Below are 27,987 nucleotides of genomic sequence, written 5' to 3'. Positions count from 1 at the left end.
TTCTTCTACACCTCCGTTTGAGCTGTGGGGGGGAGAGAGAGAGAGAGAGAGAGAGAGAGAGAGAGAGAGAGAGAGAGAGAGAGAGAGAGAGACGCTGCGCACTGACTGCTGCGTGGAGCTGCGGGGTTGTTGACGGTCGGTAGCGGGGAGGAGGATAACGGACAGGCGGAGCGGGGAGGGGGGAGAACCACCAACGCATCTTATCACGCATCGACGTCTCCTCGACACACACACACACACACACACACACACACACACACACACACACACACACACACACACACACACACACACACACACCTCCTCGTCCAGCGGCCTCGGAGATGGCTTCCCCCGCTGCAGGTCGAGATGACCCGAATGCTTCCCCGAGGGACGAGCCGGCGACGAGCCACCCCGAGCCCGCCTGTGTGGAGGCGCAGAAATGGATAGAGGTAAGTGGAGAGGGGGGTCGAGGGGGGCCTGCTGCTGCTGCTCCACGGCGGGGACAGAAAGGCACCACACCGGGGGAGGTATAAATAGTTACCGGTGCACCGTCACCTGTTGTACAGGGACGATGCGGCGTCGGGTTACCGTGTGTGGGACAACGGCTCTGCGCTCGAGCCAAAAGTTTGAACACATGTGTGTCCGTTGGTGTTCTTTTAACACACACACACACACACACACACACACACACACACGCACACACACACACACACACACACACACGGTGGGGAACGTTGAACACGCAGCAATATATATAGAACACACACATGTAGAGCCCTCAAAAACAAAGTAGCCGTTAATTTACCGTTTGTTTAAGTATAGATGCTGTGTAACGCCCCCCCCCCCCACACACACACACACACACTCGAGGGGAATCCGGTTGCCATGGTAACGAAACCGGGCTCAGCATTCACGCACAAGATGCTGTGTACAGTATATAACGGCCCTGTAACAACCGTTGATATGCGTCGCATGAGATTATCGTGTGTGCATACACCATCATCTGCTGGATGAACAAGCCTCTCTAAAGAGTGCTGAATCACGATGAGCTGCGTTATGACCTATTTATTTATTTATTTATTTATTTATTTATTTATTTATTTATTTATTTATTTATTTATTTATTGGCCAACTAGAAATATCAGATTTGTGAAATAAAGGCTTGGATGAACTACACAATTAACTTTAATGTAAAAGTTTGGGCTTTAACTTCGCACCTTGGCTGTGCTTTTTTTTTTAACAGGACTCCCACAAGCCTGTCTACTGCAAGCTGTGGTGGATAGATAAGATGAGATAAAATAAAATAAAATAATCCTTTATTAGTCCCGCAGCGGGGACATTTACAGGATTACAGCAGCATAAAAAAACAAGATCAAAATAAGTATATAAATAAGCAAATGAGGAATAAAAAAACAGTAAAGAACAGTAAAGAATCCACAGTAACTGAATTATTATATATACTGACATACTATTATAACTATTGTATTGCACAGTGGATTAGTGTCGTGTGGTCTACTGGGAGCAGAGCTGGTTGTGCAACCTGACAGCAGCAGGAAGAAGATGGAGAGATACTAGATCAGTTATTTGACAAATCAAAAGAGTAAATGTTAGACTGAAAAAAACCCAGTCCTGACATACTGTTAGAATTGTTGTGGTTCAACAAAAACACAGATAAAATGCTTATTTCAATTGTTAGAGAAGTAGTACGATGGCAGACAGGTTGAGACATGCAAAACAAAACAAATAAACAAACCAACAAAACAGATTCAAGATTGATTATTCAAACAGTTATGTTAATTGATCTGAATCAGTCCACACTGATGAGACTGAAATCAAATGAAAGATTAAACATGCATCCTAGCAGTTTTAAAGATGCTGTACTGTTTATAACAGTGGTTTTCTGCCTGGGGTAAGGACACAAGGGGTTGACAATTAAATTATTAAGAGGACAGGAAAGCAAAGTGCTGGATAGTTTGACCTCTTAAGGCCTCTAAAAAATATTTAATCATAACCAAGAAATTAAACACATTTTTGCTGAACTGGTCCCAACCAGTAGACATGTGCATCCACTAGAGACGGGTGGCAACTAGAGATTGTTTCGTTTGATTTATCGTTAGGTCAAAGTTAAATGGTTGGCCATCTTTCCTCCATGATTTATTTTAGAATTCAAGAGGTCACAGAAGTCGATCATTCGTTTCCCATCCACCCAGTTAAGATCTGTCAGTGTCCCAAATACAGTGCACGAAAAAATCTAAACTATCAGCATTTATGAATATCTGCGAAGGGTAATGGCCTATTTATGTGGCTGTAGAGATATTAATATGCACAGATACTTTTCCACCAAACTTGCACAGTAACCCCTTCAATGAATGATGTTGAGGTTAGATGTCTCTTACTCCCACAAGTCATACTTGTTCCCTCAATCACAAGAAAAGATGACGTATATATTCCAGTTTGAAGGATTAAGTTATCAGCTAGGCTTTTAGTAATTCTCACATATGTCAAAGAAATGGAGCACCTTCCTATAACCTTCAAAGTTAAAAGCAGGAGTGTGCTGAGTTGTATTCAGCACACTATTTTACTGATTCGTGTTTTTTTTTTATACAGGTACATTGGTACCAATATGGTACTTGAGTTTGTTGTCAGCTATAAACACGTTATCACAATAATCCTCCTAACAAAATGTGGCAAAAGTCTCTTTTAACACAATCATCCATACATGAAGAAGACTAAAATTAGCAAAGGTATGATTTAGTTCTAGCATTATGTGATCATAGAATAAGTAAACAAGACAAAGAATCTGACCAGACATTTAAATTACATTTTTTTCATTGTGTCTTGTTTCTGGTTGATTTACATGCAATCCATCAGTCTACATCACTCCAAACACCAGTCAATATTACAACCATCTTTTCTTAAAAGTGTTTTTACAGAATGCAGTTTTCCCTCCCTATTAATAGACATATTAAAAAGACAAAAATATAGATAGAGGTTAAAACAAAAGCTAGCTTGACTCTTAATTTAATGTTATATTCTTTTAGCTTCATTTTTCTGAAACACAATATACTCAAATCTACTTCTGCACCTTTGGATAACTCAAACTTATTCCTAGGTCAATCAGTACAGTTGACCTTGATTCATCCAAGCATTCAAGTCTAGGTTAATGCTGGCCTCTAAATCCTAATCTCTCCTGCAGTGTCTTTGCTCACTGTCGCTCTTGCTTTGTCGTCTCCTGCTTCTTAATTCTCCAGTTATTTTCAGTGCGGTTAGGCCAACTCTATTTCTAGTGTTGTATTTATGTGCTCTCACAGGTGGGGGATGACTCAGGGTTAACCATGCCACTCTGTGCTCCACTCCGCATTTTCAGCCTGTGCATGTCTGTTGCCATGTCTGTAAGAGTATGCAAAGTATATGCACACACACACACACACACACACACACACACACACACACACACACACACACACACACACACACACACACACACACACACACACACACACACACACACACACACACATGCCAATCAGCTATGCATGATACCTCTCACAAACTCTTCAGACACGCCCCGGTTGGGTGACACTGGTCACTATGGGAACATAACATGGGCATGCTCTCAGGTGTCACTGTTTCCAGGGGGGCAGTAGAGCAGTAGGCAATATATCACCACATGACCCCAGCCGGAAATACTAAGTCTGGCACAGACGAGACCTTTCTATCTGTTTCTAAACGAGACAGGGCGGGATTAGCCCGTCTCAGAGCTGATACACAGCGTCGAAAGGTGCTTGAAACCTGTTGGATGTGAACCGAGGCAGGTTTAAGTTGCACCGGCTTAGAGAAACACAAAGTTAACTTTAGTGACGGCAGTTAACCTCTGCTGTCACCGGCCTACAGTACATAGCAAGAGTCAGGCATCCGTCAGGCGGGGAATAAACCAAAGAATGAGAATGTGTGTGTGTGTGTGTGTGTGTGTGTGTGTGTGTGCGTGCCAGATGTCACAGCTGTCTGTCCTAGGCAGATTAACTCCAATGGTCACAGACAGCCAGCTGTGTCTGCATGAGAGAGCGTGAGAGCAGGGGTTCATGGGATTTTGAATGAAAGAATGTGAAATAAGGATGACACAGGCTTGCTGTTGGCAGAAACGGCTTTCATGCTTCAAGTTTTTGTGAAGACAGAATAGTCTCAGTTTTCCACAGACATGTTAACATGTTTTATAACAGAATGGTCCGTTATAATATCATGCTGTATTATGATACATGATTGGTTGGCTCTGATTAGCATTGTGCACAATTTTCAAGCAGCATTATTGTGTTGTTACAGCTTTGACTGAGCTCATCCTTTATTAAGGATGCAATGCACACAAAAATGCACACAAACAGAGTGAAATTATTTACTTAATTTTGTACTTTTTGCACAAAAATTTTACTTAAACTACACAAAATCTCAGAGGTAAAATTCAGATTTCATAACAAATAACAACAACTAACAGCTTCAAGTATGTTGAATAAGTATGACTACATTTCTATGTACAGTGAGAGTAAAATACAAGGACATATTAAAATGTCAGTGTAAAATATCATATTTTGCCACATTTTATATGTATTTTTAATTTAATTATCCTTACCGTTACCATAAATTCCATTTTATTGTGCTTTTACCAGTAATTTATTTTACTACTATAAAGATATGAAGTACAGTTAGTGTGCTTAGATTTCACAGAGGAGGTGTTTTTGTTCCTCATATAATATAAAATATCAACTGTCAGCAGCTGAAGAGATGTTTTCTAGTCTCGAGTCACTCCGGTTAATTACTCTGATCCAGATTAAACTCATCCCCCATCTGGATTATGACTTTAAATCTCTGTCTTTCTCTTTCATTTTTTTTCCTCTTTAGTGTCTTCTCTTCTTCTCTGTATGTCACATCAGTCCATTAGAGCCTCCAGCACATGATAACATTATAGAAAGGCTTATGCTTCCGCTTCACCACAAATGAAAACACAAGCCTCTCACAGCAGTCTGTGCATCACACTGGGGCTCTAACACTGAACATCTCCATCAACTGGCTTTACTGGAAGTACGTAGACAGTTCATGGTTCAATTTAGCCCTAGCTTCTGCCTCCCATGCATCGACATCAAAGAGCCAAGCATCTGCTTTAGAACATGAAACAACACTTTATTTCTATGGTCTCAGTCAGTCACAACTACAGAAACATGTGACAGCTCTTTTTATCATGAAGATAACTTAACATGTTTCATCCAAAGTGTTATAAGAATCTGTAAATATCTTAAGGACAGCACTTTTGTTTAACACTCTTATTTATCATCTATTTATCTTTTAGAATAATAGATGCTTATCTCGGTGACTGGAATGGTTATTGTACCACATGAGAGCCACAAACTAAAGGTCAACTCAGGAGACCTGACTGTCCCATGATAAACATAAACAACAAACTGCAGCAGCATTGCCCCACATTATTATTACCAAAATGCAGTCTCATCCCTTTAATGCATAACAGTACTTGCTGTGCTTATAAAAGATTAGACCTCTAACTTGAGGTACTGCATATTTTTCTCCACTCCTGCTTTCTGTTTTTATAGCCTCTCACTCTTTCCATCTTTTTACAGTTGTTAATACTGGAAAAAATGAAAATAAAGTAAATGGTACTTTAGCCTACTTCTGTTCCCCACCACCACCACCACCACCACACACACACACACACACACACACACACACACACACACACACACACACACACACACACACACACACACACACACACACACACACACACACACACACACACAGTCTCAGCTCGGGGCTTAAATGGTAGCTGCTGCTGCCATTCACCCAGACTGAGGAGAGCTGTTCACCATGGGGACTGAGAGGCAGCGAGGGAGGGTCAGATTACCGCTGCTGGCGTTGAAATTCCCCCCAGGCCTTTGGCTTGGTTTTTTTGTAGCAGACATGGATGCTCACTTCACACATACAAGCTCTGTCTGTCTTTTTTTTTTTTTACAGAAACACACACAATATTTGGTCTTCTGCTTAAATTTTCATGACTTTTTCATCCAAAACATTTCCAGTCACTGTGTCTAATTACTGTATTTCAGTTTCAGCATTTTAACACATAACCAATCGTTATCCACCTCCAACCCCCCCCCACACACACACACACACACTGACTGTGTCCTGCATCCCACACCGGTCACACACACTACCTACACAAAACACAAACACATTTGTCCTGCTCTACCTCAATACAGTACTCGCCTTGATCTGTCAATTATGCATGAACATGCTGTAAATGTTTCAAAGGCCTGGAATCAAACCTTGATAAACATGACGAATGCCAGTGTGTGTGTGTGTGTGTGTGTGTGTGTGTGTGTGTGTGTGTGTGTGTGTGTGTGTGTGTGTAGACTGGTGAAAGACAAGAAAAAGATGACAATGGGAAACATCTGGTCATCACTTATATAACGATAAAACAATAGGCTGTTTTTATAGCAGCAGATGCACTGTGTGTGTGTGTGTGTGTGTGTGTGTGTGTGTGTGTGTGTGTGTGTGTTCCTCTCATGAACTGTACTTAGATAACTGGAAAAGAATCATAAATATCACTAGAAATAAAGAGCAGACAAAGACTGAAAAAGCTAAGAAGCGAAATGACTCAAGTATTTTGCCATCAGTGAAACCTCAGATTATTATTCTTGTCAATTGCAGAGAAAATTTGACATATTGGCTCAGAGTAAGTGTAGGTTTTTTGTGGGTGGATGTAATGGAGCATTTAGTGTACTGTACATGAGCAGTAGAGACGGAGAGTGTGTGTGCCTGCAGTTAACAGTTTTGGTGCTAACCATAATCCATGCTAATCTGGATTAGAAGTCTAAAGAGTCAAATCTCCCTTTTCTTCCATTCACCTTTGGCTGCCGGTTACACAACCGCTCTAGAAAGCAGTGTGTGTGTGTGTGTGTGTGGGTTGGTGTTGCGGCAGTATGTCAATGTTAGCTTCCTCCTCCTCCTCCTCCTGAACAGGACAGACTGCAAATCAGAGTCGAGGTTGGAGGATTGAGGTTATCGTTCGCTCCGGCTACGACTCTCTGCATCTAAATCAGGGAAAAATGGAATGAGGGCACAGAGCAGTGTGTCAGTGGTTTGGCGTCACTCTAATTTGCTTTCTACTGAAGCAAAAAATGTTGGGGGATGGGTGAACCGGCAGGTTCCTCTGTCAGGGACACAGTGGGGCACAATTCAACAGACCTCAATCACTGTTATGCTTGATATTTATCTGTTAATAATAGTGATCGCATTAGGGCTGCAAATAGTACCTATTTTCATTATCGATTAATCTGTTGGTTATTTTTTTATGACTTTACTCCTCCTTTAAACTCACAAATGTCAGAAAGCAGAGACCCCATCACAGGTAGCAGGAGCCAAACATACAATTACATTTAAAATATCCAATTTAAAATGTTACAAAACAGAGAGGAAAAGCAAGTCTTCTCATTTGAGAAGCTGGAACCAGAGAATATTTGGCGTTTCTGTGGGATAGCTGACTTACATGATTGATCAATTTTCAACAATGATTAATTTGTCATCAATTTAGCAATAGATCATATTAATTATCTTTTGGTAGTATTGATATCTGCACAGTACTAATCTTTATAATTTAAGTCATTGTCAATAAGAAATTGCCAAGCATGTTCTGTTTCCACCTTCTCAATGTGAGAATTTGATACTTTGTATAATTTTACTGAATATCTTTAGATTTTGGACTGTTAGTTGGACAAAACAAGGAATTTAAAGACATCACCCTTGGTTCTTTTTTTCACAATGTATTGATTAATTACCAAAATAACCAACAGATTAATCTGTTATACTAAAATAATGGTCATTCACAGCCATAGTTCCAGTCCACCTCCTTTACATCTCTCCATTCCTTTCCTCCAGGCCGTTACGGGGAAAAGCTTTGGAGAGAAGGACTTCCGCAGCGGATTGGAGAACGGCATCCTGTTATGCGAGTAAGCCTCCGACATCACCCCCACTCACGTTTTTGATGTCTGACGTCTTAACAACATACATCAACTCCTCAATAAATCTCTGCCTCTCCCCTCCTCCACTCAGGCTGCTGAGTGCAATCAAACCAGGGCTGGTCAAGAAGATCAACAGACTGCCCACCCCCATCGCTGGGCTGGTAAGAAGACACTCTCCAGTGTGACATTCATCCCTGTAAACAGGCTGCTTCGTATAAGCGTTAAACTCTGACTGTCTGTGGTCCCCTGCTGTCTGTCTTGTAGGACAACCTATCAGTCTTCCTGCGGGGCTGTGAGGAGTTGGGCCTGAAGGGCTCCCAGCTGTTTGACCCCGGGGACTTACAAGACACTTCCATACGAGCTAACCTCAAGTAAATAAGCGTGTGTTGCTTTTCAGTCCTGTTTATGTCCTTTTTAATGTAGCATCTCATGGCAGTAACACACCTCTCTCTCTCATCAGGGACTCTGACTGCAGCCGCAAACTAAAAAATGTGAGCAATTATTGCCCTTTCTTTTAATTTTCTTGCTACGCTAGTGTGTTAGCATTTATGAATATACATGACACCCCTGAATGTGTGTCTCTCAGGTGCTGAACACTGTGTTCTGGCTTGGGAAGGCTGCCAGCGGCTGCGCCTCCTACAGCGGCCCTACTCTCAACCTCAAGGAGTTTGAAGGGCTGCTTGCTCAAATGAGGCTGGTGAGTGAACACGGGGGAGAGGACGTAGCGGGGACGGGGGAGGAGAGGTAATAGACAGAATAGACAGATAGAAGCGCGGGGGGGGGATTTGTTAGTTTCCTGTCTTTGTTGGGGGGCAGGAGAGACACACCAGACAGGACAGAAACACATTTTTGTTTTGGTTACAACACGGCTACTCCTATTTCAGGGAGAGACAGAAAAGAGAAACAGGATATAAGAAATGAGAAAAAAGAGTGGCTCTGCACATTTGATCAATCGGAGGTCGATTCAAATAACAAGACCACCTGGCTTCTTTTCTTTTGTTTCCTTTGCTCCTTTCCAATTAATTTCTCAAACCATGTTTTTTCTCTTAAGCCAGCTTCTTCATGCATCTTTCCTACTTTTTCCATATATCATCCTGATGCGTTTTTTTGGGTGTGTTTGTAGGAGACTGACGAAGGAGGCGACAGTTCACAGAAGCGCAGCGTTCGGGACAGCGGCTACGACTGCTGGGACTCCGAGAGGAGTGATTCTCTGTCTCCACCACGACACACTCGCGACAGCTCCCTAGACAGGTGAGAGACATCTGTCAAGACACACACGTGGACACACACGTGGACCACAGATCAGGGGTATTTCAGATCGCTGATGAGAGATTAAATACAGCTGTTGACATTTACTACATTTTAAAAACTCAATTCAGACCCATTGACACAAAACTTTCATGTAAATTTAAGCAGTGACATGTGTTTTGAAAATCTGTTTCTTTTTGTTTTCGACAGTCTGGACTCCTTTGGCTCTCGCTCCCAGCACAGCCCTTCTCCTGATGTGGTGAACCGAGGCAACGGTGATGGTTGGTTCTGATAAATGTCTCCAAAAAATTCTGAACATAAGGAAAGCCAGGCTAGTTGTTTCTCTTGGCTTCCAGTCACTAAGCTAAGCTAGCCCCATGATTTGCATACAAACATGAGAGTGGATAACGAGCTTCTCATCTGACTCACTGAAAGAACGCAGATAATCCTTTTTCTCAAAATGTTGAACTAGTGCTTTAAAGCAGCGATACAGAACCCACTCACTCACCCATAAATAGTCCGACTGCTGTTCTCTAACATGTTGAGGTTTTAACCTGGGTATGTTATGGCCAGCCAGGCGGACTGGGGACAACAGCTGAGCGTCTCAGACGATTTGTGTGTGCGTGTGTGTGTGTGTGTGTGTGTGTGTGTGTGTGTGTGTGTGTGTGTGTGTGCCCCAGATGCAGCAGCTGTTGGTCTGAGTAGCAATCACTAGAGACTTGGACCTGGCAAAAACACAGGCTGAGGTCAACATCCTGCCTGTCGTATGTCACTCTGTGTGTGTGTGTGTGTGTGTGTGTGTGTGTGTGTGTGTGTGTGTGTGTGTGTGTGTGTGTGTGTGTGTGTGTGTGTGTGTGTGTGTGTGTGTGTTTTTTGTGTTTTTCTTTGAGGGGAGTATCACAGGCATCCTGTTTGGGTCTTTTATGCTGACAGTATAAAATGTGTCAAGAAAAACACTATTCCAGAGCCGGGAATAGAATGAGTCCCCACATTCCCCGGAGGCCACAGAGAAAGTGTTCTGCCTTATCAAGTAATATTTATTAGTATCAAGTAATAATAATCCCTCAATCTCTTTCAATTAAGTCCAACTAACCTTGAAGATTGTTTCAAATCTCTCTGAGTTCTCTTGTTTCTGACTTTTTTCGACCAAAGCTGCCACATTCATGATCTCAGTTAACATGAGTTAACTTTGTTATTATTAGAGATGGAAATGACTGCCAATAAATCTGTCTGGTTGTAATAAATCTGAACATTTCTTAAATATCCAGAGGGACTCACATAAAATATCAGATTTTGTGTGATTATTCTCCCAATAAGACAACATTATGGGATGGGAACAGAATAAGAAACAGATACAATTGTCAGTCTTTTCAAAGCTAAAATGGTGGCAGAAGGGCAGCACCATGGACAAATACAAGGCTGATATTTCCATGTGGTGTCACTGTAAATGCCTAAAATGCTTAAAAGTGTCTAGAAATTTAAGATGAATATGTCATGTCCCATTTCAACGTTTTTTTGCCCTTACTGACATAGAACAAATTGGTCATAGCATTGGAGATATTATGAACAAAATGGAGCTAATATGTCTTGAATATCATTTTACATTTGCAGAGGTTATTATGCAAGGACCGATTCAAATATTTCCTGACATACTTTCTAACCTGCTTCACTCTCTTCACTTCTCTTTCCCGCTCCATTGCTCTTTGCCCAGGGCGAGGCAGTGACTCGGAGGCCGATGCTCCCAGCAGGAGGCCAGATGTGCGGAAGGATGACATGTTGGCCAGACGGACTGCCAGCAGTGAAGCAAGAATCCCAATTCCCTTCAACCAGTTTCTTCCCAACCGTACCAACGCCAGCTCCTACATCCCGACTCCACGACGAAAACCACATGCGGACGAAGGAGAGCAGCGCAGGTAACGACCAACAAATCAGTGCATCAAATAACTCAGATGCAAATGATGCATTTTATACCCATGTTACTCAGTGCTGAAAAGGAAAAAATAAAAAAATTGAGCTGAAGGAAAAGGTAAGACACACAAACTTCCTCATCTCTAATCTTCATCCTCATGCCATTACACATCATTCCCCAGTCACCCTCAAGCCCCGTCAGAGCAGCTCAAAAGCACCGGACTGCACCACAAAACCTCCAAGACTGTCACTTGGGCGCCTGAGAATAATTCGGAGAAACAAAAACAGGAAGAGGAGAAGGTGACTCAGGAAGCGTTGGAGCAGAAGAGGCTGCAGAAGTTGATGAAGTGCGGAATCAAAGTTCTGCCTGCCGCCGTTCGCTACAGCAGGTCAGAGAGGAAGGGGCACGAGAGCCCCTGCGGCCGTGGTTTGACAGTTTTGGTCGTGTTCACTAACGGATCTTTATGATGGTAATTTTGTTTGTGGGTTTTTCTTTACCTGATGCTGCATTCACACTAGTGCTGAGGTTTGACGTTTGGTTTGTGTAGCTAGCTGGTTGGAGCAATCTGGTTTTATTAATGAGTGTGTTTTCAGGTCTGACTAACTGCTCGCTACCTTTCTGTGTTTAACGTATGGCAGAGGTTTGTTTAAATCATGTCAGTCGTTAATATTGTTATAGAGGTTTCGATGGCCATTAATTACTTCCAAGTTGGTGTGGTATTTGCTTGACGTAACCGGACCTTGCCATATTACAATATTTGTGGACGCATGTCAAATCCGAACCTACGCATGTCGCTACGGTGCTACGAACGATGGATCATTGATAATCTCTGACATTAACTTGCCACCCCCATCCCGTCTCCAAACCCCAGCCCTCCAACACTGGAGGAACAGGAAATGAGGTCACCATCCCCAAGCATCATCCTTCGCTGCGAAAATGACTTTTTGAGCTCTCAGAAATCCACGTGTGACTCCTCCTCTGACGTGGAAGAGGAGGCGCAGGTGAAGAAAGTCCCGGATGTTCGTAAAGACGACCTGGCATCCAGACGAGCCCATCGCACCCCTGTTGCTCCCAAGGTGCACCAGTTTGTCCCTTCACCTGCATGTAGCAGCAAAGACCGAGAGCGCTGGGAAGGCATTAGACGAGCCTCGCAGCAAACACTGCAGGAGAAGGAGATCAGGTTAGCCAGCGGTTGTTTGTGTGTGTGTTGCCGTTTTTCTTCCATTTTCTCTCAAACTTACTGCTTAATAATCTCTCACATTCTCCTACTTCTTTTTTTTTCTTTGGGTGTTGTGGTCACTTGTGGTTTGACTTGTGCTTGCTTCACTTTGATGTGACTTATGTGTGCCGTGTGATGCCATTGTACCGGCTCTGTGAATGGACAGTGAGAGAGAAGCGGTCCCTGACATCATAACACGCAGAGACAACCCTTTCCTAAACCCCGCCCCTCGCCACGAGGAAGAGGAGGATGGGGAGGAAGAGGGAGAAGAGGGGAAAGTTAAGGTGACGCCTAATAAGCAGAGGGATGACTTGGCTCGTAGGCGGGCTCAGAGTAAGCCCCTCCCTCAAAGGGACGGACCAGTGAGCTTGGTTTCTGCCTCCATGAGCCAGGCAGATATTCAGAAGTGGGAAAGACTCAGGATGACTGAACCCAGGTGCCCAACACACTCTCTCTGATTCAGCACACATGCAGTAGAACGCACTTAAATGTTGCTGTATGTCAAGTGTGTGGTTTCATGATGACAGAGAGAATGTGCAGTGTGCGTGCTTCTAGTCTTAGTTTGAGTCTTAAGGAGATCCTTGCAGGCAGAAGAGGATCTTTAATCTGCAGGGACTTTCACATTACATTACAGTCATTTAGCAGACGCTTTTATCCAAAGCGACTTACAGGAAGTGTATTCAACATAGGTATTCAAGAAAACTACTAGTCACTAGAAGTCATAAGTGCATCTCCTTTCTTAAACAAGCATCTTAAAGCATAAGCCAGAGCAAAAGTATAGTGCAGAGGCAAATTACTACGAGAACAATAATTGCAACAGACTAATACGAATATAATAAGTGCTACAAACTACTACGAATAGGATATGAAGTAACAACTTAAGGCTTAACAAACAGTGGTTGAACACATGGGAAATTTGGTACCTTATTTAGGATTGTCATTCCAGTTGAATCCTCACTAAACCGCTACAATTTACACATTATCTGAAAGCACAAAGTGTCATCACGCTGTCTGTGTCAGCTATTTTAAATTGAATATCACCGCACCCACAGTCGCTTATTTTGTTACAGGAGAGCATATAAGACATAACAGTAAGATACAAACTTAACACCGTTTTACTTTACTTTACTATGACTTTACAGTTTGCATCTGTTAATTTGATAGTGTCATTTAGACTAATTCTAACTTTTTGACAATAAACTCCAAACAGTAACCTTTCAGAAGAAACCAGAATTTTAAAAAAGGGTATAACTATATTAAATATTTTTCTTTTGAGTGCACAAAAGAGCAAAAATAAACATAGTTGAAATAATATATACCTTATGTGCCTATTTCTTAAATTGGACCAGTTGCCAGGCAACTAGCAGAGACTTCAGGATGTTTCTGTGGTTGGTCAAGAAAAAGTCCGGCACATGAGGTTGTTTGTACGCCCAAAACAAACATATAATGTGTTGATTAGTGAATCGAGAGTCAAGCTAGCAGTTTCCCCATGTCCAGTCTTTGTGCTAAGCTAAGCTAACTGGCTTTAGCTCTCTATTTACTGTAGAGACATGACATCGGTTCTCTCATCTAACTCCCTGCAAGAGAGAAGATAAGTATACTCCCCAAAATGTTAACCAATTACTTTAGGTAATTTATTAAACATAAAGACCCAATAATCGTTGGTTCTAATTTCTTAAATGTGAGAGTTTGCTACTTCTTTATGTTTTCTATCATCATTAATAGAAAATATTTGGGTTCTAGACTGTTAGAAAATGTCTCTGTGGGCTTTGGGGTTGATGACATGATGAATTTATTAAGTCAATCAAAAATCAAATCAAGAATAATATCTACAAGTTATTTATACATAATGTGAATAGACGTTCATTAGTCATGCAGACTTTAAACTACATAAAGTTTACTTTAGAGAGATTTAAGGTCAAGCCACTTAAGTAGAATATTTAAAAGACCTCAAAAGATACCTCCATCATGTACTTATTATTATTTCACCCATTTCAGCGCTGTTTGTCTCTTGTAACCTATATATCCCCTTAGGTTTAGTTTCCGCACTCTTCTTTTCTCTTTAGCGCCGCATGTTTTCATCTGCTTGTTTATTCTCCTCACTATTGTGCACTTCAGGCCTCTTCAGTCTTCTTTGACAGGCATTGAAACAGAGCGTGGAATTGGCCGGTGTGTGTGAGACTGTGTGTGTGCGTGTTTGTGACCAAAAGAGAGGCGACTGTTGGCTACGAGCACTGCTTCGGCTTTGTTTTTCTCTGTCTGCGCTGATGTCACTAGATAGGATAAAGAGTTTTTTGTATTCCCAGAGGAGCTGCCGTTGCCATGAAAATGTGGCTACCTAGAGTAGATAAAAAGTTTGGTGCGAGTGTGTTGTGAATGTTTGTATGTGTTGGAGAGATTTAACTACACAACCCCATGCATTGTCCTCTTCTGTCCATCCACACTTCCTGTCTGATTCATCATTTCCACCTCATCCTTCCTTTGTCTTCACAGTCTGATCCTCTGTCTCTGGTTGCTCATGATTTTCCACCCTCTTTATTTCCCTCTGCTCTTTTGCTGGCTGTTGTTGTTGTTGTTGTGTGTGTGTGTGTGTGTGTGTGTGTGTGTGTGTGTGTGTGTGTGTGTGTGTGTGTGTGTGTGTGTGTGTGTGTGTGTGTGTGTGTGTGTGTGTGTGTGTGTGTGCCTGTCTTCATTTGTGAGATTGTATCTACAGTGAGGCTAGCCCCGCCCCTGTGTGTCAAGCTTGTCTGGAGAAAAATTATGGAGGTCCATTCAGTGGATCAGCAAAGGCTGGACGATGTCACAGCAAAGTTGTGACCTTTGGGGGCGTGACTGAGATCGAGCAGCCAGTAGACACAGTCACGTCGAGTGAAGGGGAGGACACGGAGTTGCTAAGACGACTCCTTTCCAAGGCAACTGTAGCCATGCCTACCATTGGCCTGGGCTCCCAGCTTTCAGAGCGGGAACGCAGGTATGGATGAGGCCAAGTACAAGACAACTTAAGCTACAGTGGCTTGAATCCAATGTCTCTTGCATTAGTGTGGACTGTAGTGAGGAATAAATAGATCCCTTTCTGATCAATTACTTATAAAATTCTTTAATTTAATTGTTTTTCAGTGTTGTTTTGTGAAATGTTTTACCTTTCAGGCCTATTTGAATGAGTAAATTAGGTATTTTGGATGCACCGCTCCGCATTGTGTTGATTTGCTTGTAGTTCTAATAGGAAACAAAGCTACAGCATCACATACACACACCCAGTCAAGCACACATGCATGCACATGCTGCTGTGACAAGTAGAGCTAGATATATCAACCGGGCTTAAACATCAGCTGATTCACAATTCATTCATTTCTGTAACATCTGTATAAACCTTTTTTTCTCCTGAAATATTATCTGTTTAACTTGTGATATAAGTTACAGAAAATTTCCGTAAAATTGAAACATTTTATAGATGTGGAGTTTGTAATGTGACTCTGATGGTCAAAGAGCTTAAAATGTCATCACAGGTCTCTCTTATTTATCTATTCCGTGTAAATTTGCATTAGTTTTGCATGTTTTTTCATTTTTTCTAACCTATTTGGTGCAAGAATGCCTTATAGTTTGAAGTTTTTACGATCTGTATTCTGTACACTTGGCCTGCTTTCCTGCATGTTCACGCCTGGATTTTAAGACCATAGTATCCATTAGTGTTGCTGCAGTTTGAACTTTATACGGTGCTCTAACAGCCAGGTAGATGGAGCTGACCTCAATCGAACCACACCTCCTTCAGCCGACCTCCCATGCTTCTCCCCTGAGACCCCCTCTACTCCTGCTGAGCTGGATGCACGTCTGCGTCAATACGAACTGAGAACACAGGAGGAAGATGACGAGGAAGAGGACAGGATTCCGGATCTTCAGAAAGATGACATGATGGCGAGGAGGACGGGAGTTTTCCATAAACAAAGCACCTCTACAGCGACTTACAACCGCTTCCTGCCTCTGCCCAGCACTAAGCGCTGCACACAGGGAGAGGTCACCACTGACGCTGCTCCGAGGAACAAAAGGGCCGTGCAGGCGGAGAGGAGCAAGAAACTGAACGTCAGGTGGGCCGAGATTTGTGTGTCTAACAGTTTGAGAAGACACTAACACGCTTGGAGTGGCTTGCATCCTCAAAGAGATTCTCCAGTTTGATGTTTAGTTATTTCAATTTAAGGAGTTTCTCTCACAGAGCAGAGCAACAGCCACCCAGAGTTCCCATGGAAACGCCTCAACCTCACCCTGACACGACTGTGATCCGAGCAACGTCTCGCAGCGAGTGTGAATATGAAGATGATGATGATGAGTATGATGAAAATGAGCCTGAGCCGGACCTGGAGAAGGACGATATGATGGCTCGGAGGACCGGATCGTTCCAAAAACCGAGTGTAGCCAGAACAAACCAGCCCATCAACCGGTTCCTGCCTGTCCCTGGATCAGTTAAATATAACATCGCCCCCGTGTCTGCAATGAAGCCACTGCACAACAGACCTAAACTCACAGAGAGGATGGCTAGTGAAAGGTATTTGAATGATGAAGAGATTGCGGTGTCGGCCAACTACTGCAACTAACAAAGCATATTTTACTGCCAAAGATGAAGGTTTGATTATGTTTACAAGTTAAACAGCCTGCAGTACTAATACCATTAAGTCTCTGTGGATGATTTATAGTTGATCCTGACTTGACTGTGTTGTTGTTTTGATTCCATACCAGCATGTTTGAGCGCCTCCATCTGGACGCTTGATGTGGTTTAATTTATATTATTTGTATATGAAAAGGAATTTGATTTGCTGTTGTGGTCGGATTCTCAGAGTTCTGGTTCTCATATGGCTTGGCAAAGTTTGTGCTTGGTTTGGACTTGTATGGCTTTTTGTTTTTTTTGCTGTTGAGGTTTAACCTGGCATGACTTTGGTTGTTTGGTTATATTTCAGAATGGAGTGATCAGCTGTTATCTTTGTATTGAAAGTGTAAATCACTGTTGAATCGCATAGAGACAAAAACTTAAAGATACACCAGCATTGTAACACCTGAGCATTGTCTTGAGTTTTCCTATAAGTAATACCAAATTAAATTTTTTCAAAAAGCTTCCAAGGAAATGATGCCCTCACATACAGAATGGGGACTTACAAATATTCATTATCCTCTTTATCTTCATTAAAAAGTAGTTCCCATGAAAACAGATCACAGTACGATCTATTGATTATCTAAACTAACTGTTTATGTAAAGAGATGCTGCTTTATTTTTTTTTTTTATTTATTACCGTACATCTTTCAAAGTTTTGAGCACCACAAAACAATTCTACTCCCCTTCATTGTTTAGTGGTGGGGGCGTAACATACTACATATATCGACTCTTTAAGCTCGTTCTGGCTGTGTGTTAGGAAGTGCAACAAAGTGAAAGCTTTCAGTAAACAGAGATCAGCTCAGTCTTCTGTTGTCTGTGAGGCGGTCTTGATTTATCCGTTGAGCTGTATTTCCTGGTAATCTTGGCCTTGTCACTGGATTTAACAGCATCGTTACCGTGGCAGCAGAACCTCAGGCTGCACTCTCCAAAGCCCCAACCCTCCCTAAGTGTGCAGGGCTGAGGGAGGGGCAGGAGGAGGATGGAAAGCAGGAGGGAGGTATGACAACCCCTAACCGCTCTGTCACAGATGTGACCGAGCCACTCTCCCCTCCATCACTCACCCCTCCCTCCCGTCCTGCCCGGACTTGTAAGGTGGAGGCGGAGCTGGAAAAACAGAGTGTGGAGGAAAGAGTTGAGGAAAAGGTGGTGGAGGAGAGAAAGAAGGAAGTGAACGGAGAGCCAGGAAGGAAACCCTTCTGGCTGGATGACGATGATCTACCTCCCATCATGTGAGATGCTCTCTTCGTGTCTTCATCACCCCCCCCCTCTCAGATTTAACTCTGCCAGTCTGAAGTGTGACATGAACCTAAATCCTCCTTTCCTCTCATTCACTTTATTCTGTTATTGTTTTAGGATGAGTCGGCGAGTTGCTTTTATGTCTGAGGACACTGAGTAAGTCTTTCTGCGCCAACCTGGATGAGCTTCTGCATGACAACAAAAAAATATACACATGGTGCACCTTTTCGATTTCAGTCCAATAATGTATAAATATACGACACTCTAACACTGCGCTCATTGCTGTGCGTTGTCACGTCATGACTCACTACTAACATCCAACTTTCTATTGTCACCTTTTACTTGAATGTATTTATGTTTTGCAACATTTTGCTTGTTTGTTTAAATATAATTTAAAGAAGTCTATTATAATTTTCTATGAATGTGTTCGTCTTGCCAAAACAAATTAGTTTTGTTTGATCAATTGCGTGTTTGATTGCTTTGTGATTAGTTTATGGAAACAGTAACACGCTTTGTTACTGTGTGGAGGTGTGGGGCAACACGTACACAACTAATATAAATCCACTTTATACTGAACAATAAGAATGATAATGGAATATTTTTGTTTCGTGGACTGTCTTTGGTTGTGTCTGAGTATGTCGTGCTTTGTGTTCATATCAAATCAAATTTTATCTCTAGAAATGTGTTGTAATTACTGTCAGACCATCTTTGTTTACATCATCTATCATTTTGAAAGGGGGGGAAAGGTTTTTGTTTTTTTCTTTTTCTTTTTCTCTTCCCTTTTCGTTTTTGATCATGGAATGTGTATTATTTATTTAGATTACAGTTTAAATGTTTGAAATTCTGTGTTATATACACTGAAGTGACCAAAGTAAACAATACATTAATTAAAATGGAATACTTTCTGTTTTCCAGGGTCAAATTGGACAAAGTGAACATGTTGGGTCATGTGATTCAGTCATTTTATACTGTTTTTTCCCTCTATAGGAGCGTGAGCATGAGTGACATACTTAACGAGGAGGAGACGGAACACTTACCGCCACTGAGCCAATCACGATATGAGCGAATGCACGAACAGTACAACAACTTTCAGGAAGATGACGACCACTGGCAAAACGTAAGAGACTTATGACATTTAAATTGAGCATGTAGGGTCCATTCAGATAGTAGAATGGAAGATATTATGTGCATCTTGTTGAAATAACAGAAATATCCTGAATTAACTCTATTTCACACTGTGAACCCATAACAGGACTTGGCTCGTTGGAAGAACCGGCGTCGCAGCGCCTCACAGGAACTGATCAAGAAAGAGGAAGAGAGGAAGAGGATGGAGAAAAGGATGAAAGAGGAAGGAAGTGACGGCAACAAGAGGAAAAGCATAAAGACCTACAAAGAGATCGTGGAGGAGAAGTAAGGATGATGTTGAAGCCCTTTTTAGTGTACAGACTTATTTAAAGTTGACATTTTTAAACCTTGATTTGCAACAATATAACACACAATTTCATAAACCCGACCTAGATACCAAATACTTTGCATTTCTCTTGGTACTTCTCTGTCTAGGGAGCGCAGAGAGGCAGAGTTGTGTGACGCCTACAGGAATGCTGCAACTCCAGAGGAGGCCGCCTTGGTTTTACAGCGTTACGCTCTTCGCTTCACCATCAGTGATGCAACACTGGACAGTCTCAAACTGCCCAGATCCACTGAAAATCCCAAAGTAAACCTTCCTCAGGCGGACAAGGAGCACAAAACCACATCACCTATTAATGAGACATCACAACCTCTGCACAAACCAGAACCACCTGTTATAAAGGACCAGAGGCACACAGAACTGGAAAAGATGGAGACAAATATAACGGTTCAACAAGAGACATCAGTTTCAGTCTCCTCCAGCCCCCTCAGCACGGTCACAAACTCAGAAAATGTGCCACCTCAGTCACTAGAACTGAATGAACCTCGGTCCAAACCGACTGAGCCTCCAACCGCAGTACAAAAACAACCGATTACTGGAGAAGAAAAGCCTCAAACCAAACCCACTCAGATTGCACATGTGCAGCCTCACACCACAGCCTCCCTCCCCTCACCTCCATCTGTATCCACCAGACCCCTCCCCCTGCTGGCAGCCAAGCCCTACTGCCAGCCCAGGAGCACACAGTCTGGACACAAACCTGTCAAGGTGAGTCACAGCAGTCAGCATCATCTGATACTCATCTGATACTCACTGATACCATTTTTACTTCTTACTCTTTGCATGGATGCTGTTTTTAGTTCTCTTGATACAGTTTGAGGGTGTGTTTAATAATATGTAGACCTTAATCAGTCGTAGCCACAAGTATCAACTTCTCTCAAAAAGCAGAAATGCCTCCTATAGTTTCTCCACAAGAAGCGTTTCTCATCTTACTAAACAACATGTTAGGATTCAGAACTAAATGTGGATCTTTACTGACAACAAAATAATTAAAGGTCAAACCTCTGAACCTCTTTCTCTTTACACGTTGGATGAATACAAATATGTGTACTTACAGTTTATACTAGTTCCCAGATCTTTGGCTTCCGGTCGTCGCTCATGTTGTCAACCAACCTCCCTACGTTTATCTCTGGTTTTATATTTCATTTCACTTTTCCGTTATTCTGTTGTCAGTGTTAGTTTGCATTGTTAAATTCATAATGTTGTGGATTGAAGCTCAAAACCTTGAGACTAAAAAAGTATTCCCACACAATATTGTAATTGTAAAAAATATAGTATTAAAGATAAATATATGTAAAGTCATTTGTAAAGAAGAACAAAGAACAATAATAAATCAAAGTGATTGAGATGATGTTCAACGGGAGCTGCAAAAGATCTCTTAAACCTCCACTGAGTTAGAGAAGGCTATACGTTTTTATCATATTTTCAAAATGCCTGCAGACTTAGAAATGGTATGGAGTTTTTGTTATTCTCACTAAATAAGAAAAATAGACTATCTCTGTATTCCTGAATTCTATGTCTTCGTCCCACTCAGATGGACGGGTTGGTGCGAGTGAATGGAGAGGTGACGGAGGATTTATCTGTTTCCACTCCACCTACCTCCGCCCGTCACTCACCACCGGAGGTCAAAGACGTTCCCCCAAAAACGACGGAGAAAGATGTTCCCTCAGAGAAGACAGAGAAAGAAGTTCCCTCAAAGACAACTTTGAAAGACGTTCCCTCAGTAAAGACAGAAAAAGACGTTTCCTCAGAGCAGACACAGAAAGACGTTCCCTCTGAAAAGACACTGAAAGAAGTTCCCTCAAAGACAACTTTGAAAGACGTTCCCTCACAGCCGACAGAGAAAGCAGTTCCATTAGAGCTGACCGAGAGAGACGTTCCACTAGAGCAGACGGAGAAAGACGTTCCCTCCAAACAGACGGAGAAAGATGTTCCCTCCGAGCAGATTCCGGCCTCTCAGGAGACGGTGGAGCAGACGCCGCCTCCACAGACAGAAAGATCGACCTCGTCTTTAGGCTCTGCCATCAGCTCCCTGATTGGAGGCAGAAACTGCACCGTCACGACCACTATTGTGACAGAGCTCACACATGTGGAGCCACATCACCCCGACGTTCAAAGCAATGGACAGGTAATATCACAAGTGGCATGTTATAAACATAAAAACCTGTGTTCCTTCTGGGTTGGTCCATTTAATATAAATAATGCATGCTTCACATCACTGATGACCATTTTCTAAAGGATTCAGGATTTTAAGATGATGTTTTTGAGTTGATTATATTCTTCTAACAATCCAGAAAGCCATGCTTTTTGGTTCTTTTTAATTCTATGAAGATCAACCTGTAGAAATGTGACATTAGCTTATGAGAGGTTATCCAAAATTGACAATTGTTGTGATGAATGTTCCATCCTGGTGCATTCAAGTGTTCATGGAAAAGCCTTGACACCTGAGACATGAGTGTCAACCGTCGAAACGTACCATTCATCAGCTGTGTTAGTGGAAAATTAAACCCAAGGGGGACAAACTGAAAGCAGACGTGGGTGCTGTTAAAAAAATCATGTTGTGAATTTAGTTTCTCTTTGCGTTGAAAGGATGCAGTTCAGCTGCTGACTGCGGCCTTGGAAGTGCTTTCTTTAATGTGCCCATGGGGAAATGTATCTTAGACTCCGCACTGCAGTATGAAAACAATTAGACATAAAACATTAAAAAGACATTAAAAACATTCATCACACAAACATAAATGGCCATTGCACAAACCCGAGGGCAGTTGTATTTTTTACTTTCCTTAGTTTAAAACTTCAAATTTAACAACATAAAGAATATTTTGCTGCAGTTCAGTCATCATCTGGGAGCTTAATGTTTTCCTAAAGAGGGTAGAAGTTGAAACTCACAGTGGAGAGTCATGAGCCTGACCTGAAACACTCTTAAGCTGTTGGCAGTGATGGATGTCCTATGTAAAGCTTAGAGTCTCTTCAGGCTGATTTTAATATTGTATTTACATGAACTGAAGCCAGCGCCTGCCTGAAGAACAAAAGCTATGGTGTATTTTGGACTTTAAACTGGTGAACGAGTGGTCCATTCATTTTTGATAATATTTATAAATAGAGACAAATGAATTATAGATTCACCATCCAAGTAACGTTTCATTCATTTGGTTGAATAATTTGATTTTCAGGTCAGCAGTACTTCTGTGTCATCTGAGAGTCTAGTGGAGGAAAAAAAGTCTCAGCCAGCTTCATCGCCGAACAGCATGCAAGAATATTCTCCCACTGTCACAGGTAAAACTCTTAATTATAGTATTTGATATAGAATAGTTTAAATCATGATTTCTGCTGCAGACATTCTGTATCATTTATTTTAAGCATATTCATTTGCACTATTTTTATTTGTTTACAATTTTCAGAAACAGGACTTGTACATAGACATTGTATGTTTTCACTGTCACTTTTTATATATTTTTGTTCAGTTTTGTTGTCATTGTTTTTAGCTGTTTGTCTATTTATCTCTGTCTTTAAATTGTTCTGTGTGTAAGTACATTAAGAACAACAGGAGTCAGATTCTTTGTATTTGTACACATACTTGCCATATAAGGCTGATTCTTATTCATATATATTTTATATCTTTGTGTGTGTCTGTTGCTTTCTCTGCCACAGAGGGACTTGAGGAGAGCAGTGTGACTGTGAGTATCTCTCAGCAGCTCCAGCTTGTTTTTATTTCTGTTCCTCCTTCATTCTTAAATTTGACCCTGTCCTGACCCTTCGTCTCCTGTAGTCGCTGTAGTCAGACTTGTCCTCTCACCTTTCCTCTCTTTCTGTCCTTTTGGCCCGTATACATGTGTGTGTTTGTGCGTGATTGTCGGTCGGGGTCTGGGTAGATTGAGACCCCCATGTTGAACTTGGCTAAACGTGTTAATCACTGGGTCTGGGACCCCAATGAGGAACGTAAACGCCTGGAAAGTTGGCAACAAGAGCAGGAACGCCTCCTACAGGTACAATGGTGGAATGGCCTGTATGTGCATGGCACCATGAATGTTTAGCAGAACACAGAAGGCACAGGGTATATATATATATATATATGTGTGTACATACTGTATATATGTTTGTATATATGTGTGTGTCATATGTGTGTTTTTTCTGTGTATTCACTATTTAACATGCACAATGTTTCTTTGCAGGAGCAATACCAGAGAGAACAGGAGAAGCTGAAGCAGGAGTGGGAGAAAGCTCAGCTAGAAGTGCAGGAGCAGGAGAGGAAACACAATGAGGAGGTACAATCACACACAGACTGACACATGGAGTCAAAAGCATCACTCGCTGCTTTTGTATAACTTACAAGTTGTGTCTTTATCTTGTTTGTACAACTTCCAGGAGAGAAAGATACTAGAGGAGACTGCTACACCCTTGAATCCGACAGGTTTGTCAAACCAGCAGTCCGTCCAGACAGGGACGACTTCATCAACTCCAGAGAATAACCAGACAGAACGAGGAAACGTCGCTCCGCAGCAAAACGGCCAAAAAACCTCCACAGGGAACGAGGATCAGCATGCGTCCAAGCTGCATTTCTTCCAGGGTGAGATCACGCCGTCATACACACTGTTATACAGGAGGTGTTTACATTTGTGTTCTACATGTAGTCCTCAGAGTTTCTGTGATAAAAGGTTATTTTATAACTGGTATTTTTGCAGATTCTGCATGTGATGGTGAACCTTTAAAGAAACAAGAACTGTGGAAGACGACCTCTCTAGACCGCAACCCTCAACTGAATCAGGCACATTTTGTTAAAAGGTATAAAATCTGCATTTCAGGGTTGTCCAATAATGCTGCATGTTTGTCCTGATTGTATGTGAAGTTGTTGTGACGTTTCTTAATTTACATTTAAAGTGAACAAATAATGTTCTGCTATTTAGAGGCTGCTCATGTGCATGGGTCTGAACTGGCATTTTCTATGTAGCTGGATTCCAGCTAATTTGGTAGCAGATAGATTAATGTATGCCATAACAGTGAGTTAAATCAAACAGTTTATGCTACTTTAAATAGTGACAATTATGAGATTATGCAAAATTCTTAATTCCTGTTAAACATTTAGCTACAATGCTAAGCTAAATGCTACATCAGCATTAGAGGAGAGTCATTAACTGTAAGTCAGTGAACTGACACAGTAGTATGCATTATGATAGCAATATTTACCTAATGTTGACTTATGCTAAGTGTATTTGATTCAGCAATTGTGCGTTTTATTAATTGTGACATCAACTTTCCATTTGTAAGTAATTTGTCAAAAGTCACATAGTGTTTAAGTAATATTCATTAATTGCTGATCCATTAAGTATTGATAGGAACATAATTTCCAAATGGTGAGCAACAGAGACTCACCATACAGCCTGCGTTAATTCATGCCTTAAATCATCATGTGGCGTGCATTAGTTATGCATCACTTAAGCCTGTGTTCTGTTGACAATAATTCTGTGTTATCCATTTTTTCTTATTGAATTGAATGCCGAGATTTGAATGGAGAACAAATGGCTGAATTCACTGCCTGAACGTGTTATATTTCCACGTGGCGCCTATTTGAGTAGTGGATAATTGTACCATAGAGAGGACAGGAAGGTGCTCTTTATTTCTGAGCCACTCCTTCAGTGTGAAAAATGTTTGTTTTTTAAGCAACATTTAATTTGTTTCACTAACCTTTGTTTTGTTTTGTTCCCCCCAGGTCTGAATCACATGACGCTGTAACAAACAAACAGCAGCCGTCTCCTTCATCACCTCAGCCTCCCTCACCCACCAGGTGACGATGCAAACACACATATACACAACTACAAACGTGCTTGAAAGAAGTTACGCTTTGTTGTTTAATGGAGTGACGGTTCTGTAATGTCCATTTTTCTCCTGTTGTTGTGTGTGTGTGTGTGTGTGTGTGTGTGTGTCTGTGTATGTGTGTAGATGTGTGAGTGGGAAGAGACTATGTTCTGGTTGTTCTCAACCGCTGGGGAAAGGAGCTGCCATGATCATCGATACACTGGGACTGTTTTTCCACATGCAGTGTTTTAAGGTACTGTATTATTCTAGGACACACAAACACTACTTTGAAAACGTTAAACTTTATACACAAGGCAGCACTTGACTTCTCTATAAAGGTTTTTTATATAATTCTTATTATATAATTCTCATCCTTAGTGTTTGTGAGACATATATTAACCATTTGATAGCTTGTCTAAAACAATCCTTTCTGTGTATAATGTTGATAGTTAACCGTCTGTCTCTCCCTCAGTGTGGAGTGTGTCATGGGCAGCTGGGTGACGCAACTGCAGGGACAGACGTACGCATTCGTAATGGACTGCTCAGCTGTCATGAGTGCTATATTGCATCCAGGGGTGAGACGACATGCACACACACACACAGACTGACACACATATATATCATTTTTATATATTATGTTCTCTTGTAAAATTCTGAATGTAGAACTTTGACTTGATAACTGAGCATTTTCACCAAATAGCATCGCCACTTTTTCTTAAGTAAAAGGAATGAGTACTTCTTGTACCACTGACCTTTGCCTTCACAATAACATGCCTAACCCTCTAATCTAGAATATATTCTAAATGTTATTAATTATTTAAACTCTCCTAACCTTGGACTAGACTCTTCATAAAATAGGTTAGAGGCCAAATTGACAACATCATGCCACGAAATGTCCTCGTTTCAAGGTTAAATAAAGTTGCTCCAACAAGAAAACAATCAGACAAACACAGACAAACTTTAACTTTGACTTTAACACCTTTCCATGTGTTTGTATGCAGGCAGAGGTCAGCCCACCACACTATGATGACCTGCATTTGAACTGGAACCCCGCCCTCCCCCCCTTCCCCGCCTACTGTCCTCATCAGTGATTGGATGGAGAAGAATTCTAAAACCTTGACTCACATTCTGGAATGCTCTGGAGAACTACTGGAATCACTCTTAGAGATGTTTTTTCTTCCTGAAATGAAACAACAGAAACAACATCAAACAGCCATTTGGATTCTACTGAGAGCGTAAACTGGACTAATATGCAGACTGAGTGACCCCCATCACACGCACATATAGTACAGTGTGTGTGTGTGAGCTTATTAACTGGACACATATATACACTTTAACATTTTAATGTGTGTAGCATGGATTTAATAAAATAAATCAATGTGTTTAGATCTTTACACACCCATACATAGCACAGTTAAGACGCTAAAAAAGGCTCAGTTCTGTCACAAGCTTAGCATGTTACGCTAAACGCTAAACCACCACACATCAGTTTTTAAATCTGGATCCATTAACCACTGCTTCTGCACTGATCACGTGACTGGTTTGGGTTTGGATAACCTGAAGTAGCTTGACCATTTTAATGCCTTACTCATCGTCATACCTTCTCATTCTTTTGGGGTTTTTGTGTTTACAGTTTTTGCATGAAAGAAGAACATATATATAAGTTATTGTGAGTGTTGCTCAGATGCAGTAGTGTGAGTTTGATGTACGTCGTTGTTTTCATCTCAACAGCTGAACTTTAACTTTCCTCTTGTATGTTGTACATCGTCCTCATGATATATTTTTGAATTTTTATGGGAATCTGGCTAACTCACACAAGCTTTTGTTTCTCTAAAATTAATTTTACAGGAATGAGAATGCATGTTATTAATTATATACTTGTTGTTCTTTGAATTTTTTGAATATTTTCCCTTTAGGATGTCTTTTAGCCATTGTTTATTCTCATAGCCTGACTGCATCCGAATCAGTGCCTTATGTAAAGAATGCGAAGGCTAGTGTGTGTGGAGGAGTAATTTAACACTCACACGGACCTCTGGGTCTCAGCACATGTGTGTATGTGTGTGTGTGTGTGTGTGTATGAAATCATGCATGTATAGGTATGTAAGCAATGTGTGATTTGACTTGAAGCACAGTTCCATACCAGCAAAAAAAACATTTTAAAATGGATCCCTTAATCACCTGCTGTTCTCTTCCACCTCCTCCCATGAGCTAAACCAATGACACAAAGTGATTTGCTGCTTCCTGGTTAATTATTCCCGCGTATAATGACAGCTTCACAATGTCCTATAATCTCTCCTCGTCTGCCTCTATCACAAGTGTTGCCTCCCCAAAGTCTGAGCTGAATTCCTCTGTCCTTTGTGTGTCGTCTGCCTCTATATGAACACCTGACAGCGTCTTCATCACTCGGAGGAACAGAGCGCTCAGTTCATTGTCTTTTATAGCAAGTGTATGTTTATCAATAAAATATTTTAA

General features: G+C 41.5%; 1 protein-coding gene across 3 annotated transcripts; it reads left to right on the top strand.

Moving 5' to 3' along the window:
• The first annotated feature begins 323 nt into the window (after positions 1-323).
• On the top strand, positions 324-27,987 carry limch1a (LIM and calponin homology domains 1a). 3 transcript variants are annotated; one of them, XM_054603903.1, is made up of 24 exons: positions 324-431; positions 7,924-7,994; positions 8,098-8,167; positions 8,271-8,377; positions 8,467-8,497; positions 8,593-8,703; positions 9,130-9,257; positions 9,465-9,535; positions 10,966-11,167; positions 18,375-18,413; positions 19,245-19,374; positions 19,510-19,667; positions 19,818-20,430; positions 21,257-21,850; positions 22,896-22,998; positions 23,374-23,399; positions 23,595-23,708; positions 23,895-23,987; positions 24,088-24,289; positions 24,405-24,504; positions 25,430-25,504; positions 25,660-25,768; positions 25,988-26,090; positions 26,517-27,987. In XM_054603903.1, exons 1-24 carry the CDS (start codon positions 324-326, stop codon positions 26,540-26,542), a joined length of 3,384 nt encoding a protein of 1,127 aa, XP_054459878.1. In that variant the 3' UTR covers positions 26,543-27,987. The 3 variants fall into 3 exon arrangements, with proteins under 3 accessions (XP_054459878.1, XP_054459879.1, XP_054459880.1); XM_054603904.1 differs by lacking the exon at positions 18,375-18,413; XM_054603905.1 differs by lacking the exon at positions 23,595-23,708.

This window comes from Anoplopoma fimbria, chromosome 9, assembly GCF_027596085.1.
Source record: "Anoplopoma fimbria isolate UVic2021 breed Golden Eagle Sablefish chromosome 9, Afim_UVic_2022, whole genome shotgun sequence".
NCBI lineage: Eukaryota > Metazoa > Chordata > Actinopteri > Perciformes > Anoplopomatidae > Anoplopoma > Anoplopoma fimbria.
Note: the sequence above shows the minus strand (reverse complement) of the source record. Positions and strands in the feature narration are given on the sequence as shown.

Bases quoted from the DNA above. Each gene is read 5' to 3' on its own strand.
- limch1a (XM_054603903.1), top strand. From the start codon at position 324: ATGGCTTCCCCCGCTGCAGGTCGAGATGACCCGAATGCTTCCCCGAGG. The intron at 11,168-18,374 runs GTAACGACCAAC...TTATTGTTTTAG, and splicing joins GACGAAGGAGAGCAGCGCAG to GATGAGTCGGCGAGTTGCTT. The intron at 19,375-19,509 runs GTAAGAGACTTA...AACCCATAACAG, and splicing joins ATGACGACCACTGGCAAAAC to GACTTGGCTCGTTGGAAGAA.